This window comes from Saccoglossus kowalevskii, chromosome 8 (genome assembly GCF_978046115.1).
Source record: "Saccoglossus kowalevskii chromosome 8, keSacKowa6.1, whole genome shotgun sequence".
Taxonomy (NCBI): domain Eukaryota; kingdom Metazoa; phylum Hemichordata; class Enteropneusta; family Harrimaniidae; genus Saccoglossus; species Saccoglossus kowalevskii.
Genome location: NC_140648.1, coordinates 20909391 through 20926263, shown reverse-complemented (window position 1 = coordinate 20926263; position 16873 = coordinate 20909391). Strand labels below are relative to the sequence as shown.

At 36.5% G+C, this 16873-nt stretch overlaps 1 protein-coding gene across 1 annotated transcript; it reads right to left on the bottom strand.

The window, feature by feature from the left end:
• Positions 1-3488: 3488 nt before the first annotated feature.
• On the bottom strand, positions 3489-12086 carry LOC102805889 (cholinesterase-like). The gene is made up of 10 exons (XM_085502746.1): positions 11614-12086; positions 10382-10530; positions 9503-9688; positions 8476-8672; positions 7698-7851; positions 6728-6921; positions 4267-4399; positions 3979-4153; positions 3675-3881; positions 3489-3504 (listed from the first exon to the last, which is right to left on the bottom strand). The coding sequence occupies exons 1-10, from the start codon at positions 12084-12086 to the stop codon at positions 3489-3491; spliced, it is 1884 nt and encodes a 627-aa protein (XP_085358872.1).
• Between the last annotated feature and the right edge of the window lie 4787 nt (positions 12087-16873).

Below are 16873 nucleotides of genomic sequence, written 5' to 3'. Positions count from 1 at the left end.
TTATGTAATTTCTGTGCTGAAATTATTATTGAAGTTGTTTGGTTAGTTGAGGACATTGTCAGTGATTACAGTCTTCTTATTAAAAACGCCAAGGCAAGATCCGATGGTGACGTTTGAATCTGCAACTAATGAACTATAAATTATCATCACTTCGTGAACGGGAACAATGGGCCTTAAGTTTGTAGATAATAATTCTACATTCAAATTCCAAATGGTAATAAGTTACTTTATTATGAATAATTGCACCTTAGCGTTAATGGCGCATGGATGAAAGAAGATGTTGGACAAGGCTGACGCTGACTCAGACATTTACTGTGTGTAAATGAATCGCCAAAATGATAACCCAGAGAAATGCTCGCAACAAAAGTCGGGGTGTTCTATCAGGGGGGAAGTTCTTTTCTCTCTGGGGTTCTCCACACGTGCCAGGGGGAATATCGTCTCGTCCCTATATCGCGTCCCCTCGAGGTACGGGATCGGGGAAGTCACTTAAGCCTTACAGTCAAATAAGACACACACAATGAAATACGTTCAACTCTCGTCTTAGTCGATCAGTCGAGCACTATATAAGACACAGCGCCCTGGGGAAAAGTCCCCAAGACTATCGCAAGGCTGACTCAAGACTCGCCCAAGACTCTCCAGGACTGGACTCTCGACTGCGTCAGTCGTGCTGTACTCGCCAAGACCAACTCAAACTCTCTTTATTCATTTTCAAAACTCTAACCAATTACAAAGTAGTAAAAAGACTTTAGGGCGTAACCTTCATTCATAAAGCCAATCACACTAAGTACTGAATACGTCATATCTTTTGATTAATCGTTCACTACATTAATAACTACGAATACCAACTGTCAGAAATAGTAGTCCGAAAAGCGACGGTTATCTCATAATTAGTTCCAAATCACTGAGTCTAGTTCCGTCCAGGACCTCGCCTGCCTAAACGATGACAGACATAACACAGCAATTCAGCTAATAATCAACTAATTAAGTAGGTCAACAGATACGCGAAAACTAATTCATGACTGTTCATAGTCGTCGCTATTCGGGTAAAGGCATACGATATGGTCCATCGATAGAGACATACGACAATCGCAGTGAAGCTAATAATGCCCCGCTTTTTAATGATCACAGGTATAATCAAATATTATTTCAATATAAACACTTAAGTGAAGTAAGTAACTAGAAACATAATCACAGCTATAGTATACATTTTGTGAGTGAGAACAAAATTAAAGATTTTTTCAACAACAGTTTCGCTCAAAATTATCCCGGAGATTTTATTATTTAAATACTCGTAATCACGACATTAAACAATTTAAATGAAGTATCAAAATGACCCGTGGCAATATGAGTTGTTTATCGAATGCGAAGAAAAAAAATCAACTATAGAAGGGACTATTTTATCACAGGCAATACTAATTTTATTGGGAAATCTTGCAATCAGGAATACCACAATACATATGTAATACAATTATTTATTTATGTTTTATCAATATATACATTTATTTACACAGAGTTTGTAGCGATCTTTATTTTCCTAATTCCCGATGATATCATAGATTGTTTAATTTAAGGAATCATATAATGCCGATAAAAGAGATACTGAAATATATTTGCAGTTAAATCAATCAATATGCTCATATTTGTTTTTACAGACTCACTCATTTACAGTATTTCTAACAATGTACTTTCGTCCTGAGACGTCGTGATCATCCCTTAAGTTGTGTGACTGATCAAGTCGCGTGACTGTTCGTTGACCATGTTTCCGACCGTCAACAATTAGAATCGATTTTCGAAATCTTATTGAAAACTACCAGCCTAATTGTTTTGACATTTATTTCCTATTTCTATTTATTCTATCCAGGGAGTATACTGTATTCTATCCTATCTGCATTCACAGAAACAATTCTCACTTATAAAACACACCTAGTCTGCATGGACTCTGTCATTCACCACCGATGTAGACTATAGATACATCTAATCTGATTACTAAAATCCGAGTAGGTATAGGCTCTGAGACAATTTTTTTAGAATTAATATATTATATTTCTTTAATTTTTATAGAATTATAAGATGAGATACATCTTACAATTAATGCGGCATTGCCTCACGGGTAATTGTTATTATTCGGTATGATGTCAGTCATCACGTGATTGCATAATCTCTATAGATGACAACGTGTTTGACTGTTAGCCAAGGGCTGCACCGTAATCCTCTGGGGAAACTACGCATTACCTTTTTTTTCAGAACACTGTACGAGCACACAAACGTGGTACTGTGATTTCATATACATACATCATACTGAATGTTACAGCTATGAATTATATGAATATGAGGTTATTACGAGAATACCTAAAAAATATGCACGAAGACCACACTCCAAACACTGGCGGCGCCCTCACTTCCGTTTCTCTCGTTCGTGTTTTCACCACTGCCACACCGTAATTTGCATATGTCCGCCCCGAGGATAGAACATTATCAAAGATGTTCTCTTCGTGTCGCCCAGTAATTTTGAAATATTTTTGTTTCGCTCTTGTGTATAAACTTCGAATATTCGGTATCACACGCATTTTCCCCTTCATTTAAATCTCGCAATTTCGCACGACTTGTGTAAGTAGTTTTGATAAAGTAAAACAGACTTTGACTTGCGAAAGCAGAAGGTTTCCTTTAAACTTCACACATGAATGTACTTCCACTTTGAAATATAGGTCTCGTACAAAAGTAACATGTATACACCTAAATACACTTTCTGTCGGATGCTTTCTTATTTATGAACATCACCCTATTTATTTCGTAAACAGTCATGACGCATATAATCTTTGTTTGAACAAAATGTTTGGAGTGTGCACGAAGACAGTATAGCTGGAGTATCGACTGACGCGCAGCGGAGGCCGATGAGCGGCGTACTGTCTGAGTGCATACTTTGAGGTATTCTCGTAATAACCTCATTATTATACACCTTTTCTTTCCAACTTCTTTGTGTGGAGTCCGGTAAAACTGTGGTGGCAGCCAGGGGGGGGGGGAGTTGCATGACACGATTGGTTGAAATAATCGTCTTATTTGCATAAATTAATATTCATGAGCAATGAAAAACTCGTCTTTTCAGTAAAATTGTGCCAAAATGCTTTCCGATAGCATACATGCGCAGTTTGAAATGGAACAGTTTGAACGCAATAAAATCACGCGTAGAACTCAGGCTCCAGCAAAAAATTGTGGCGTCAAACTGGTTGTCGGTTGAATTGTTTTGCAATAGACATAATTTTGGAGCCTGTATTTGTCTATGAAATGTTTCTAAGTTTTGTTGAGGATTATTCTGTAAAGAAATTGCTGAAATTATTTCATCTGTTTGTAAATGGGACGTTATTGCTTTGACGATGGGCTACGGACGACTGACGTCGAAACGTTCCATTCAGATCGGAGGCTTAAATCCGAAAAATACCGCAAAACTAAAGCGCACTGTAACTTCCGGCGTTACGGTGACACATATATAATCATTCTTGAGCTTTCCTAGAAAAATAACAACATATGTGGGAAAATTCAATGAATTTGGAAATGTACACCATCCTAGAAGGTATAATTCGTATTTTTACATAATTCGTAAGGTAAGAAATACACATAAACATAGCAAAAACAAATTCTTAATTAATATGTGTCCGATGGAGACGGTTGGTTCTGACTGGTCAGCCTGACAGTCACAGCACTGATTTGAAGCTGACTCGACAACTTTAGCACCATAGTCGTACCAGTAACCAACATCATGAAAGTCGAAATCATAGTTCATCGCACTTTGTTCGTTGATATGGAACACGCCTTTACTTCCAGCTTTGTACTTATCCCACGTTCCATTAATACCGGGTATACTATGGCCCTCTGGTGTCGGGTTCCTATAAATGTTATAAGATACAAAACATGACAGTGGTAGGAGTGTAGAACAATATATTTTTAACATAATATGTAGTACATAATATATAGTAGTCTTACCCATATTTAGCAAAATTCGTCCAAAGTGCCATACTGACGTCAGCCATTACCCTGTCAGTGTCAGTCCAACGTCTTTCCAATATTTTAACAAATCCCGGAACAGGAAGAATGTCCACAAGCGGTCTTTTGTGAGGTCTTCCGAAACAATAGAACAAATCTTCCAAATGTGGCACCTCTACAAAATCAATCAATCAATCAATCAATCAACAATGAAAACAGACAAATAATGAATAAAACAAATCACAGCTACATTATCGAATATGTGAGTGAGCCTTGTTTTTTACTCACCAACATAATCATCGTATCTTGCACTTTCTGACTCGTAGTCAAAACGATAGATATATTTTGGATTATCTTCATCATTCAACATGCCAAGAGCGGAATAATGAACTCCAGCAACAAAATCTGCATCACTTTCTAACTGAAATGTGAATTAAAGACGCACTCTGGTTGAAAATATATTTGCCCGTAAAGTTAAAATGATGGGTTAAGTATGTGAGAGATATTTGTCTGTCGGTGTTCGTGCCATCGAGTCGTTGATGAATTTTTATCTAAAAGAGTTAAAAATCAAGTTGCGGTGACACGTAAAAAGTGCCCTCTAACATGTTTGATAAGTTGAACTTTTCAGCTTTGCATTAAATAACTTGATCTATATGTATCTAATAATAGTTGCAGTTGCAACGTCTTGGATTTCATGGATTTAACACTTGTGTCAAATTTATCTAATCTACATTTGCAAATTGCACTGCATTTTTTAAAAACTTTTTGCCGTGTATTTTCATACCTGGTACGAGAATACAGTTTTCCACTTAGAATTCAATTATCTCACATTCTGTATATATATATATAGAGAGAGAGGATATCTCACGATCGACCCTACAATATCAGATTTACTAAACGAGTGTAGTAATTTTCATTTATTCCTTGCCAAATGCATTAAACGAGTTTAATAAATTTGATATTTGATATATTCTGTTTATCCCATGTATCCATTTCGCAGCTTCTAGTAACAAAAAAAAACGTTAGTTTATTTTATTGCGATGTAGAAATATTTATTTTTGAAGCTTTCACTATATTTACGATTTCAAAGATATATTGATAACATAATTACTACTTTTTTAGGCAATTCAAACCTTGGTCGTTTCACAATCCGTGACAAATCGCCACTAGACAGGGTGGTAGTAGGTTTACAAATTGCGGCCTTTTACATTTTACATATGGTATTTTGTAAACTAAAAAGGATTCTACTGTTTTGTTTTACCATTGTTGTGGAACGAGGTTCCCGCATGCGCAATGAAAATAAAGTAAATGTCTATTACCACTTGTTTTAAATTCAGGTAACCGTCCATCATTATTTAGTGATAATTTGAAACTTGATTGGTGACGTATTTTATGGTACAAGTACAAGTAGATGCCTTGGGTGATGTAGTAAAATGTCACTTTTTGCAGATGAGGTGTTAAAGAATCCGAATTGTGAATTAATGAAGCCTCCTATTACATATCTGGCTTATACTACAAATAAAGATAGATTGAACGCAACCTAAAATAAATATAAAGCTATAAATGATTCTCCACGTCCTCAAAATATTACTGAGTTGAGATCATGATTAGGGTTAGTAAATTACGGTCGTTTTCTGATACAGTGTTGCATCCTTTGAATAATTTGTTGAATGATGATCTCCCATTTAAATGGTTACAATCATTTGATGTAGATGTAAATGGGAAACTAGTGGGGACCAGCTTTTTGTTCATTGTTAAATTCATTCAATCAATTCTGCTTGCCTGTGATGTCTCTGGCCACGCAGTTTGAGTAGTCATTTCTCATATTAATGCCCGATGGTTTAGAAAGGCATATTGCCTTTGCATGCCCTGCCTTAACCATGGCTGAAAAGGGTTATGCACAACTAGAAAATGAAGAATTTAGTCTTATTTTTGGAATTCAGAAATGTCCTATGTATTTATAAGAAAGGGCATTTTTGTGATCATTTTTTTCTTTACGGAAAAGTGCCTAGTTGCAGCCTTTTAGCCTTTTTTTTTTTTTTTTTTTTTTTTTTTTACAGCGATGGACTTTACATCGATACAAAACTACATAGCGTAAATGCGATGATCATGGTAATGCTGATGTGAACAAAACAATTGTTCATGTTGTACCGGTATCTGCTGATAACTTACCTGTTTCAGAAATATACTTTGAAACATGTCTTTTCAGCTAGCACGTTATTTTAGCTAATTTAGCTAATCCTCAATTTCGCTAATTTAATATGTCGCTAATTAGAATAAAGTATATTCTCACAGTAAGATTATTAGCATTTCAGGTTAATTAAGATTTAGTTTTTGCATTGAGTCAGATTCGCTAAAATGCTATGTGGATATTTCAAAGTGTTTCACAGTAGTCAAAATGGATAGCCACAGAATTATAGTCATGAACAACGTAAACCCTATTTTATTGAGAGATTTTAGATTTCTGTTGAAAAATATATGGGAGTTAGTATTCCACATAATATAGATATATCATACTTTGAATGAGTTGCACAATGAGGTCCAAAGCGCGGTAAAGAAGTTAAAGCGGGGGGATCGTCACTTGCGCACGCGCGGGAATTGAGTCCCAAGCGACGATAACAACACACGCAAAGGCTCATGGGTAGACGCTTGTCTCTAAACAATGATACGCTATGGCCATCTGACGCATGCGCAGGTGACGACTTCCCCGCTTTAAACTTTTTTTTTAAAATTTGTACAGACGACTTACTTTTATGTACTGGTCTCTCAGACGTATTTTATCCCTAGGGGCTTCCCATGGCAAATAATAGAACTCCATTGATCGGGCTATGTCTTCATGGATGACGTCACTGCAGCTGTCGTATTTCTTTGCCGTAACTAGTTTCATTATTTTTTCCCGAAACTCCTGTCTGGTAATCCCACTGTTTGGATCTTCTATGCCAGCTGAATATTTTTTATAAACAAGAATAGCGTCATTACAACCGATTACAGAATAGCATGATCGAGAGGAAACTAGCAGGTGCACATATGACGAAACAGTTTCAAATGACGTCATTACAGTAAAGGTCAAAGCTGTGGTTCGGTTATAAACTTTCTTGATATTCACTACAAATCACAAAAATCATAGCAACTTGATGCGGTTGCGGTTGGAAATCGTCTGATGTACACGTTGTCATCATTAGTCTGTATCACACGATGTACCTCATTCTAAGATTACATCAGTTTTATTTTTAGCAAGATCGCGTCACGGTAATCGCGACAAACGGTGTTTGTTCTTGTATATGTTTAGCTGTGATTGACATCTTGTACTAGACTGGCGCAGTCGGGCGATTAATTTGTTTTTGTAGTTTAAAAAAAAAATCGCGAAATGGAGGGGATTTCGCAATTACAGGGGATTTCGCGCTAACACCTTCATTTCGCGAATTTTGTTATTTTATTTAAACTAAAAAAACAAATTAATCGCCTCGACTGCGCTAGTCTAACATTGTACAACAATTTCTATGAAACGTGTGACATTGTAGGGATTGATATCTAGGGAAATCAGGAATGCGAATGAATCGAATAAATTAAAATTTGGTGACAGCGAAAATAAAACATATAGTAAAGTGTTAGGGACAAGTTGTACGGCGGGAAAAGTAGAAATACCAAGCATTGCGATGTATATTATCGAACTATCGAATGCCCGTTTACTTCCTGTGTTTGAAAACAAGTTTACGTACCCATAGCAGAGACCGCTAATTCACTCTTAGTGTAACCGGACATGTACGGCATTTTCTGATACTCTCCTCGTTCCATCAGTGAGAAAGGATCGTCTGGCAGAAAGTTGCCAGGTCCATCGACAACCACCATGAAGCCTAGTTGATCATAGTCCATCTGGCAATGAACAATAGTGTTACGTTTCAGACGGTATAGTGACGAGTAATGATTAATCAGCAAGTTTATTACTGAAAATTGATGAAAACCAATCGATTATGATTTATCGCGGTTTATGGTATTTTCTTTCAGATTGCGTTCTCCTTTTCAGGGGCGCTTTTTCTTTCTTTGTAGTAATGATTTTCTACCTTTGATCTTTTGTATTTATTCTAGTCACATCATACCTGTTATGTTTAGTAATTGACAAAGACACTGTCCCTAGCTACAACTACTAAGAACTGATTTATTCAACTCCAAACAAGTATAAGTAAACAAGGTTACATAATTTGCATAATGAGGACTTCCTGTGTGTACAGGGTCAATTTCCATATGTTGATAATTAACATGCTTTGTTGATTACATATCATGACAATACCAACAACGGATCAAGAGATTCACACGTTTAAGTTCATTATAAATAATAAAGACAATGATTCAATATAATCGAATATTGGAGTTACCCTGATGATTTTGTATCTCAAAAAAATAATAAAATGAATGAAAAAAAAGTATTTTATTAAACATTTTGTATGTAGTGAGCGTCGCCCAGTTTGTCCACTTGTAAATAAAATATTGTATACTCACAATTGTGAAAGCATTCGCAACGATATCGAACGCATTCTTTGTTCGCAGACAATCTATGATTTCACTTGATGTACCTGTTGGGCAGTCCATTTTAGTGGCCAGTTCAATGGTCGAATCCATTGGATCATATGGCGGCAGTTTGACGGCCCAATTAACGTGCGCGGACCCGGATTGTGTGATGGCTTGGTTGAACAAACCTGACAATGAAAGAAAAAGTAACGACAACACAATACTATCTAATGCAGTATATGAGGCGACATGTACAACTACGGACAAAATAGTGTGTTTATTTTTGTTTGCGCTCATCGAGTGGAAAACCTCTCATGGGGGGGGGGGTGGCACACAGAGATAATAATAAAAAAACAGCACCCAGCATGTATAATTTGTGTCATTTCGTCCTAGATAAAAACATATATAAAACATGTTTGGGCCACGAAAAAAAAAGGACATATTTCTGGTTCGCGCGCGCGTCAGTTCGAAATGAGCCGCTCACATATTATTTTCTTTTTCGTTCGTTAAAAAAAATATTCATTTTGAAATGACGCGCACATGGACTAGGATCAGGTATATTGTATTTTTGTCACGGTTTTGTTTCGTTTTTTGGCCTTACAAAAGATTCTACTGAAAAAAACGCATGAATTTTCTGGAAAAAGCACAATTATTTCAGATGACGAACATGTATACCTTCATATACTAAAATATGAATGTAAAAGTTAGCCCAGTGTACATTAGTCACTGTATTTCATTCGCGTGTTTTAATGCGCTTTCCTTAGCGCGTATAGACTGCACAACGAAGTTAAAATGTATGATGCCAGTTCGCGGCCGACATTAGGAAGGCCATTCATGAGGTCGACATTATTTTGATCTGTTCATGAAAAATAAAGTTTTCGACTATATATATTACTATATACACGACAAACGACCACACACCCAAGCACAGTTCACATCGCCCACCGCCATCTTAATGCCCCGGAACTCGTCGGTTGAGGGAGCAATTTACAATAATTAATTGGCCCTATACTAGTACCTTTAGACTGTGGTGATAGCATATGTAAACCGACGCTGACAGCCCCTGCACTCTGTCCATATGCGGTGATAGCATCGGGATCCCCGTTGAAATATTCAATGTTCTGCTTGACCCACTTCAGCGCTGCTACCTGGTCCCACATTCCCCAGTTGCCAGGGGCTACATCATCTTGCGTACTTAAATAACCTTAATAGATAAAATATAGGTGTGAGTTCACGTAACATACAATATGATCACGATGAAGTCACTGGTGGTAGTATGGTAGCAATTATTATTGTCATGTGGTATTGAAAGGTAAAAAAACAAAAACCATACACTTTCCATAATACAACTTTTAAGGTTTGGAAACTTTTTTTAATTTATTAAAACAGTCTTGGACTCAAACAGTAACAATTAAGGAACTTTACCAGAAACGGAACAAGTTTGGAAAATTAATTGAAACATATAATAAAACACTAGGTTATTTGTGAGTGTTTATGTTTTTAAAAATATGACTTATTTTTCGATCGTTGAGTTACAAGAGAGAGTTTGAAATATAACTCAGAATTCATTATGAGTTCAAACTTCAATCATTCTCAGAGTTTTGGTTTGTTTTCTGTGAAGTATGTTGGTGGATTATATATTAACATACGGTTTGGTCATACCCGGGACACTTGCAATATAATCATGATTTACTCAAGTTCAATATTTTCTCATTGTACAACGTTTAAAAGAAAACACTCAATTCCAACTTGAACTCATAATGACGCATGCGCAGGTGATGACTCCCCCGCTTTAACACAACACTCACATAAACAAGGCGATGGTAGTGTTTGCTTTTTGTCACTACATACACCACTACACAGTCCCAGAGGTCCTGTGACCACTCCTAAATCTTACCTAAAGCTTGCAACCTGTAGTTGAACGTAACCACGACGACGTCATTATACGTGCTCAGCACTTCACTGCTGTATATAAACATGGAGGTTCCCACAGAAAATCCACCCCCTTGGATAAAAAATATCACCGGGTATTTTTCAACGGAGGTACTGTTTATTTTCTAGAGAAATATAATAATTGTTGCATTATTGCTAGTACGTAATACATTACAATGGACAATAATTCCTAGCATCCAGAACGATGTTAAAGCGCGGTAGTCGTCGCGCTGCGCATGTTCGACATTTGTGTTGATAAACATTGATTTTCCCACAATCCAATGCGCTCTTCAAATAGAAATCACAAGTATGAGGTTTGACCTGAGCGCGACTTGCACTGATTACCGCCGGTGACTCTTCGATACCTTCCAATCACATGAAAATTACCTACTTAAAGCTTGGAAACGTATCAGTTCGTACTCGTTGACGTGCGCAACAGTCAAAGTCGCCATCTGTGTATATATGAGACCCATATATCTCGCACATGCGCAGCGCGACGACTACCGCGCTTTAACATTTTTCTCACATTATTCAAATTGTGCAATGCCCTCCGGGAGTACGGGTTAAACAGGTTATAGGTTGAATCTGAATACAAGCGCAAGTTAAATCCGAACGCTGCCGAATGAAACCGAAGATTGACAAAGGTTCAGGTCAGTGGTTCAAACGAAAATAATTTGAATGTTTTCATGTGGTATTTAGGGGTAAACGTTTGTTTTTAGATAAATTATTTTTGTCGTCGTACAGCGCGCTCGAATTTAGCCGGCGTGAACATGGTATGAGACTCGTATTGAACACGAGCATTTCAGCGACGACGCAGTCACGTGCTTGTGAGCGCGAAGCCGACCAAACACCATGACGATATCAGATGTGTGGTGTGATGTGATAAACGAAAACAATGTAGTATGCAGTGATAATTGGGTTGAGGCTGGCATTATTTTTTTCTAATTTCTAAATGTTTGTAAAGTCTGTTATAGATTGGAGTAACATGTTGATAATGATTTGTAATTATGTAAAAAAAAATATTTTAATTTAGAATTGTTGAACATACTATACGAATTCAAGACAGTATCGGATGATCACTAGTACACCGTATACACCAATTTAAGGCTTCGCTACGGTGTAGCAACTTGAATGCCTAATTTATGTCGATTCATATTTCCTAAAAAAAATGACAATAGTTTCACACCAATTATAAACATTACCTCCGGGGCGTACACATTCATAAATAAACAATCTTCTGAAAACATCTTTTCTGCATCAACTCCTGGAAGTGTATCAAACACCTTTGCCAAAGTTTGTGGACACGCCTGGCCATAGTATGTTGCATCACGCTCACCTTCCCACGACGGCGGGGGTCCCGGACGAGCGAAACGATAGTCTCCGACCGGCGGCGCAGCAAACGGAATTCTGCCGTAGAATAGAACGTTGGTTGTTTCGTCCATTTGACGCCGGAAACCCCGTAGTGTACCCTGTCCAGGGATATCTACGTAAACATCCTCATCGCCTTCACACGAAATAAATTTGAAAGTTATTAATAAAACGATTATGATATTACCCCACATTATATTGTTAGTACCGTACGCGGCTATGAAGCGATTTGCAATGAACCGGTGCTGCTTGATACAGCCTGTTATTTCGATATGATTATCTACGCAGTAAAGATGGCCCATTTGATTATTCAATGTATAAAGGTGAAGGAAAATAAACCTAAACAATGGTGTTAGTGAGCCAATGTAAGGGTGTGCATCCTTGGCTTGTTTTCTGGAAGATTTTGTTTTAACCCTCTGACTTTGGGATGGTCACGGTGGCAGCCATGACGTGAATAGTACATGTTTCCAATCTCTCTATATTTTCAAAGGTTATTTCATCCTTTATATATTTGATGCAATCATTTTTGAACAGGAACTCATTGAAACAAAAAACTGCAAATTCGTAAATAATAATTCATAAGAAAAATAAAAAAAATAAAAAAAAAATACATTGAAGAGTTCGCAATGTTTTTTCATATATAGCGTCGACGACTCGGGAGAAACTTGCTGAAATCGCAGAATACGCAAAGTAGATCAGGCTCCCGTAATAATATTAGCGTCGATGAGAAACTTGCTGAAATCACAGAATACACAAAGTTGGTCAGGTTCCCGTAACCTGACTCAATGTTCGACGCGAGTTTCTTGAATTGTTAATGAGCTCTTGTATTTTCTGTTTGTTTTTTTTAACTTCAAATTGATAGTTGCATTTTTTATAAGTTGATATCAAGATCGTAATACATGTATAAGTTAATATGTACATAAAAACGGTGTGTATTTCTTGTGCGCAGTAACTCGACCGAGGTTTGACCTTTATGTCGATATACAGAAATAGACGCAGATAACAATATACGTTATGCTCTTCTTTCTTATCTTGTTTTATTGTTGAGTTATTAGAAGATTAGATTTTCGTGCTTTCCAACTAAAAATGAATCAACATACGTTAAAGTGTGATAGGTCCAAGGTGAAGATCAAATATTTTCATGACAGAAAAAAAAACGAATCATTCTTTGCGCACGTTTTAAAAAATCCCAGAATTCTTCCGAGTTTTGTTTCTACGATGCGTTAAATAGTTTGATTTTCTCTCTACTAACAACATATGAGAATGATTATGCTTCGCCGGCCGCGTTTCATAACACATATTCAACCAAATTCATTCATTATCTATTAAATGTGATATAATTAAGAATATACTGTATATAGATTTTGAAAAGAATACGGTGAACTTTTGACAGTCCTAGTTATCACTGCTTAAGAATAATACAATGTACGCAAAAAATGTAGAGTAAAAATATAGAAATAAAAACAAAAAAAATACACACTTTCACCGATGAGGACGCTATACAAACAAGGCCGCTATACGTGTCTGTGGTCGTATCATTTTGAGTCCAATCGCGTTATGTAAAACTTCACGTCTTATGAAACAGTCTATAACTGTTTTGAAACGGTATTCCAGTAAGAAGGTGGCTGAACGAGGGGAATGTCACGTAACTACCCACTTGGACTATGGATTGCTTTACGATTCGCTGCAGGATTTTGATCACAGAGGTTAGGTCGGCTTCAAAAGTTGCAAACGCTGTGCAGTTTCCGCGGTCTCCGAGATAAACAAACACTGGAAAGCACATGAATATGTGTATATTTCATGCTAACTTTTATTTGTGATCACGTTATTGTTGTTTTTTTCTTAAACAGTTTTTATTCGATGATTTATCTTCAAATTCAGATACAGTGTAAACCAAGTTTAATATTGGTTTACTTCGTATGTGTGGGCACCGTCCCTCGGTTGATGGTCGGTGGTATGGGGTATTGTTTTTAATCCTAATAGTATCCCGGGAATCGAATAGAACCAAATCGTACCGGTGTGCATGAAGCACGCTGGCAACAAGCGCCCTCTGTGTGGAGAGTGCCACCTTTCCTATAAATCGCGTCCTCTAGTGACAAATCGCTTCTATGGAAATGGCTGATAGAGGCAGTTCTAAGCATAAATACGATTTTAATTAAATCTGTTGTACATGAATGAAGAATTTGTTTTTTTTAGAGATTTTACTATATTCTAGATGTAGATGACAATTTTTCCAACAAATCACTGCGTTTTGTAGAGGGACTGTGAATGAAGATCAGATAGTTTATTGTGTATTTTGCTGATTCGTGTTATAGTCCGAGCACTGAAGTGAAGTGGAAAATCCGAAATTACACATAAGCATAGTCTTGTTTATAAACATGTGGAGAAATCAGGCATGATTTGTTGCATCACTTCAGGTAGACTGGCGCAGTCGGGTGCGATTAATTTGTTTTTGTAGTTTAAATAAAATAACAAATTTCGCGAAATGGAGGTGTTAGTGCGAAATCCGAGAAAACGCTGGCTGCTGTAGCCGATTTTTTTTTATTCTACGACTAGTATGAGTTACATTTTTTACACATTGTGATGAATTAGAAACGACGACTACGACAAACTCGAATTTCATGTTGCCATATTGACGTTACCATGTTGACGTATTTCTGCGCCCACCTCATTATAATAAGTGCATTTATGAATATTTAATAACAATGAATTTCCTGTAGAATAAACTTCCATTTCGCGTTTTTTTAAATTTTATTTAAACTACAAAAACAAATTAATCATCCCAACTGCGCCAGTCTACACTTCCCGTAAAGGTCAACTCTGCTGTCAATTGTTCAAATTTATGTATTATTTTCTTGCCATATTACCATTAATTATAATCTCCCAGATGAACAGTAGTAACATCTTTATTGATTTTAGATTTCAGAATCCACTCTTGACAAAAGTTCAGGTGTTCTATTACATTAAACCCTTTATAGGGCTGCAATTTAATTAGAGTTAATTAATTAAAAATTAACACTTGAACATTCACAGAGTTATAAGGTGCAGTGTGTGAGAAAAATAAATCAAAGGATGTTTAGAACTACATTGTGCAGAAGTTATTGAAAGCATGAAAAAAAATTTGCCTATTAAACAAGAAGCCGATAATAAAAACAGAAAACAAGAAAATTACATAACAAAAAACAACAATTAATTGTACATATATGGTTTGCGGTCTGTTAAGTATCTTATACAATGTTCCAATGTACATTTAAATCTGATAAGTTCTTGGAATATCTAAAAACTCTCTAATTAATGCAAATGAGGTAATTGATATGCAAAGATTTCAACCCTAAACTAATTATATATATTGCTCATCCAGTGCATCTATGTCCCAAGTTTCATTGAAATCTGATGAGTGATTCTTTAGATATCTATTGAACAGCTGACAATTTATGCAAATTAGCTATTTAATATGCAGGAACTTAAACTATGAACAAACTTGGCCTGCACTTTATTTCAAAGCATTTACATGTATATAGACATCATGTTTCATTGAAATCAGATGAGTGATTCTTGAGATACAAGTGGAACAGACAGACTCAGAGAATTATTGATAGACATTTTTTTATAGTAATTATTGAGGTTATTACGAAAATACCTCAAAGTATGCATGAAGACAACAGGAGTATTGGCAGACGTGCAGTGGAGGTCGATGCGACGACGTACTGTCTTTGTGCATACTTTGTGTCTATCCAGAGGGACTGTGTTTTGAGGTATCTTCGTAATAACCTTATTATTATACATCTTTTCCTTCTAATGGTACATCATGAGAATGCCGAAATCCAAAAAGTTTAGAACAGAATCAGCAAATTTCTTTGTGTGGAGTACGGTCAAACCCTGATGGCAGCCATGTTTGTTTTTATTATTAGAGGAGATTATTAGAGTGTAATCATTCCATATTTTGAATTCGCATTTCCTTATATGGTAGGATGAAAATACCCCATAAAATACAGCAAAATTACGACACACTAACTTATGGCGTTACGGTGACAGATGTATAATAATATTAAGTATATTTATGTATTAAACTTTCTAAAACTATACTGCTTTCCATTTTATCTATAGGACACCTTGGTTTGTGGAGTCTTGATAAATATTTTGGCAGTGAAAGATACACTCATCTTATTGGGAAAAAAAGACTAGATCATATGGAAAATCTCCTAGGTGACAGTGGTTTATTATTTATCATCAGATTGGATGGCACATTTACGAGAGACTTGTACCACAAGGTAGTGATGCTAGAAAAACCAGTCATTGCAAAACTGCAGCTGTGTCACATTGGAAGCACTTCTATTGGTCACAGGCAAACGTTATTCGATAAGGAGAGCGGCACTGTGATTGCATATATGAACACCGTTCATGCAAGAGTTGATGGGACGTCTAGGACGGCAACCTATATACCCGAGAGTTACAAAGAAAGATACATTCCATATGTTGAAGGGCCGAAAGCAACAATGACAACGAAACTGAAAAAGGCAACACAAACGTACAGACATGTTGGACGAGTTGAGTACCATGACATAGATCACAACAACCATACCAGGTATAGTTACTATTTGCGGTTATGTTCCAATTGCGCGCACAGAGCAGTAGCTGGTGCATACTTTAAAAACATCACTGAAGATTTTGCACTATATATGGTGGACAACCTTTCAGCTAGGTATTTACGAGAGACGCATCCCAATGACCAACTTAATGTGGATGTGTGGGAAGACGAAAATAGTTATGGTGTACTCCATTTCATTGTAAGTGACGCTGAAAGTGACCAAGATGTTTTTCATTGTAGTATTAAACTTTGTATGAAGAAGGACTATAATCATTATTTCACAGGAGGAGTCTTTTGAATGTTATAAACAGACGTCAGCTGCGTAAATTGTACGATGATGCCTGGCTTCTTTTAATGTTCATTGATTGATGACCAAAATGGTGCACGAGACTAGCTGCTTTGAACTTTGAAGAACCTTCCTATCATGCTGAGCATGGTATTAAACCACTGTATCATACACAACCAGGTTAACTTAACAGATTCTGAGCTGTTTTATTTATA

Excerpts from the sequence above, each read along its gene's own strand:
- LOC102805889 (XM_085502746.1), bottom strand. The coding sequence starts at position 12,086 with ATGGGCCATCTTTACTGCGTAGATAATCATATCGAAATAACAGGCTGT. Across the intron at positions 6,922-7,697 it reads ATTAGCGGTCTCTGCTATGG|CTGGCATAGAAGATCCAAAC; the intron begins GTACGTAAACTT and ends AAAAATATTCAG. Across the intron at positions 4,154-4,266 it reads AAGATACGATGATTATGTTG|AGGTGCCACATTTGGAAGAT; the intron begins GTGAGTAAAAAA and ends TTGATTTTGTAG.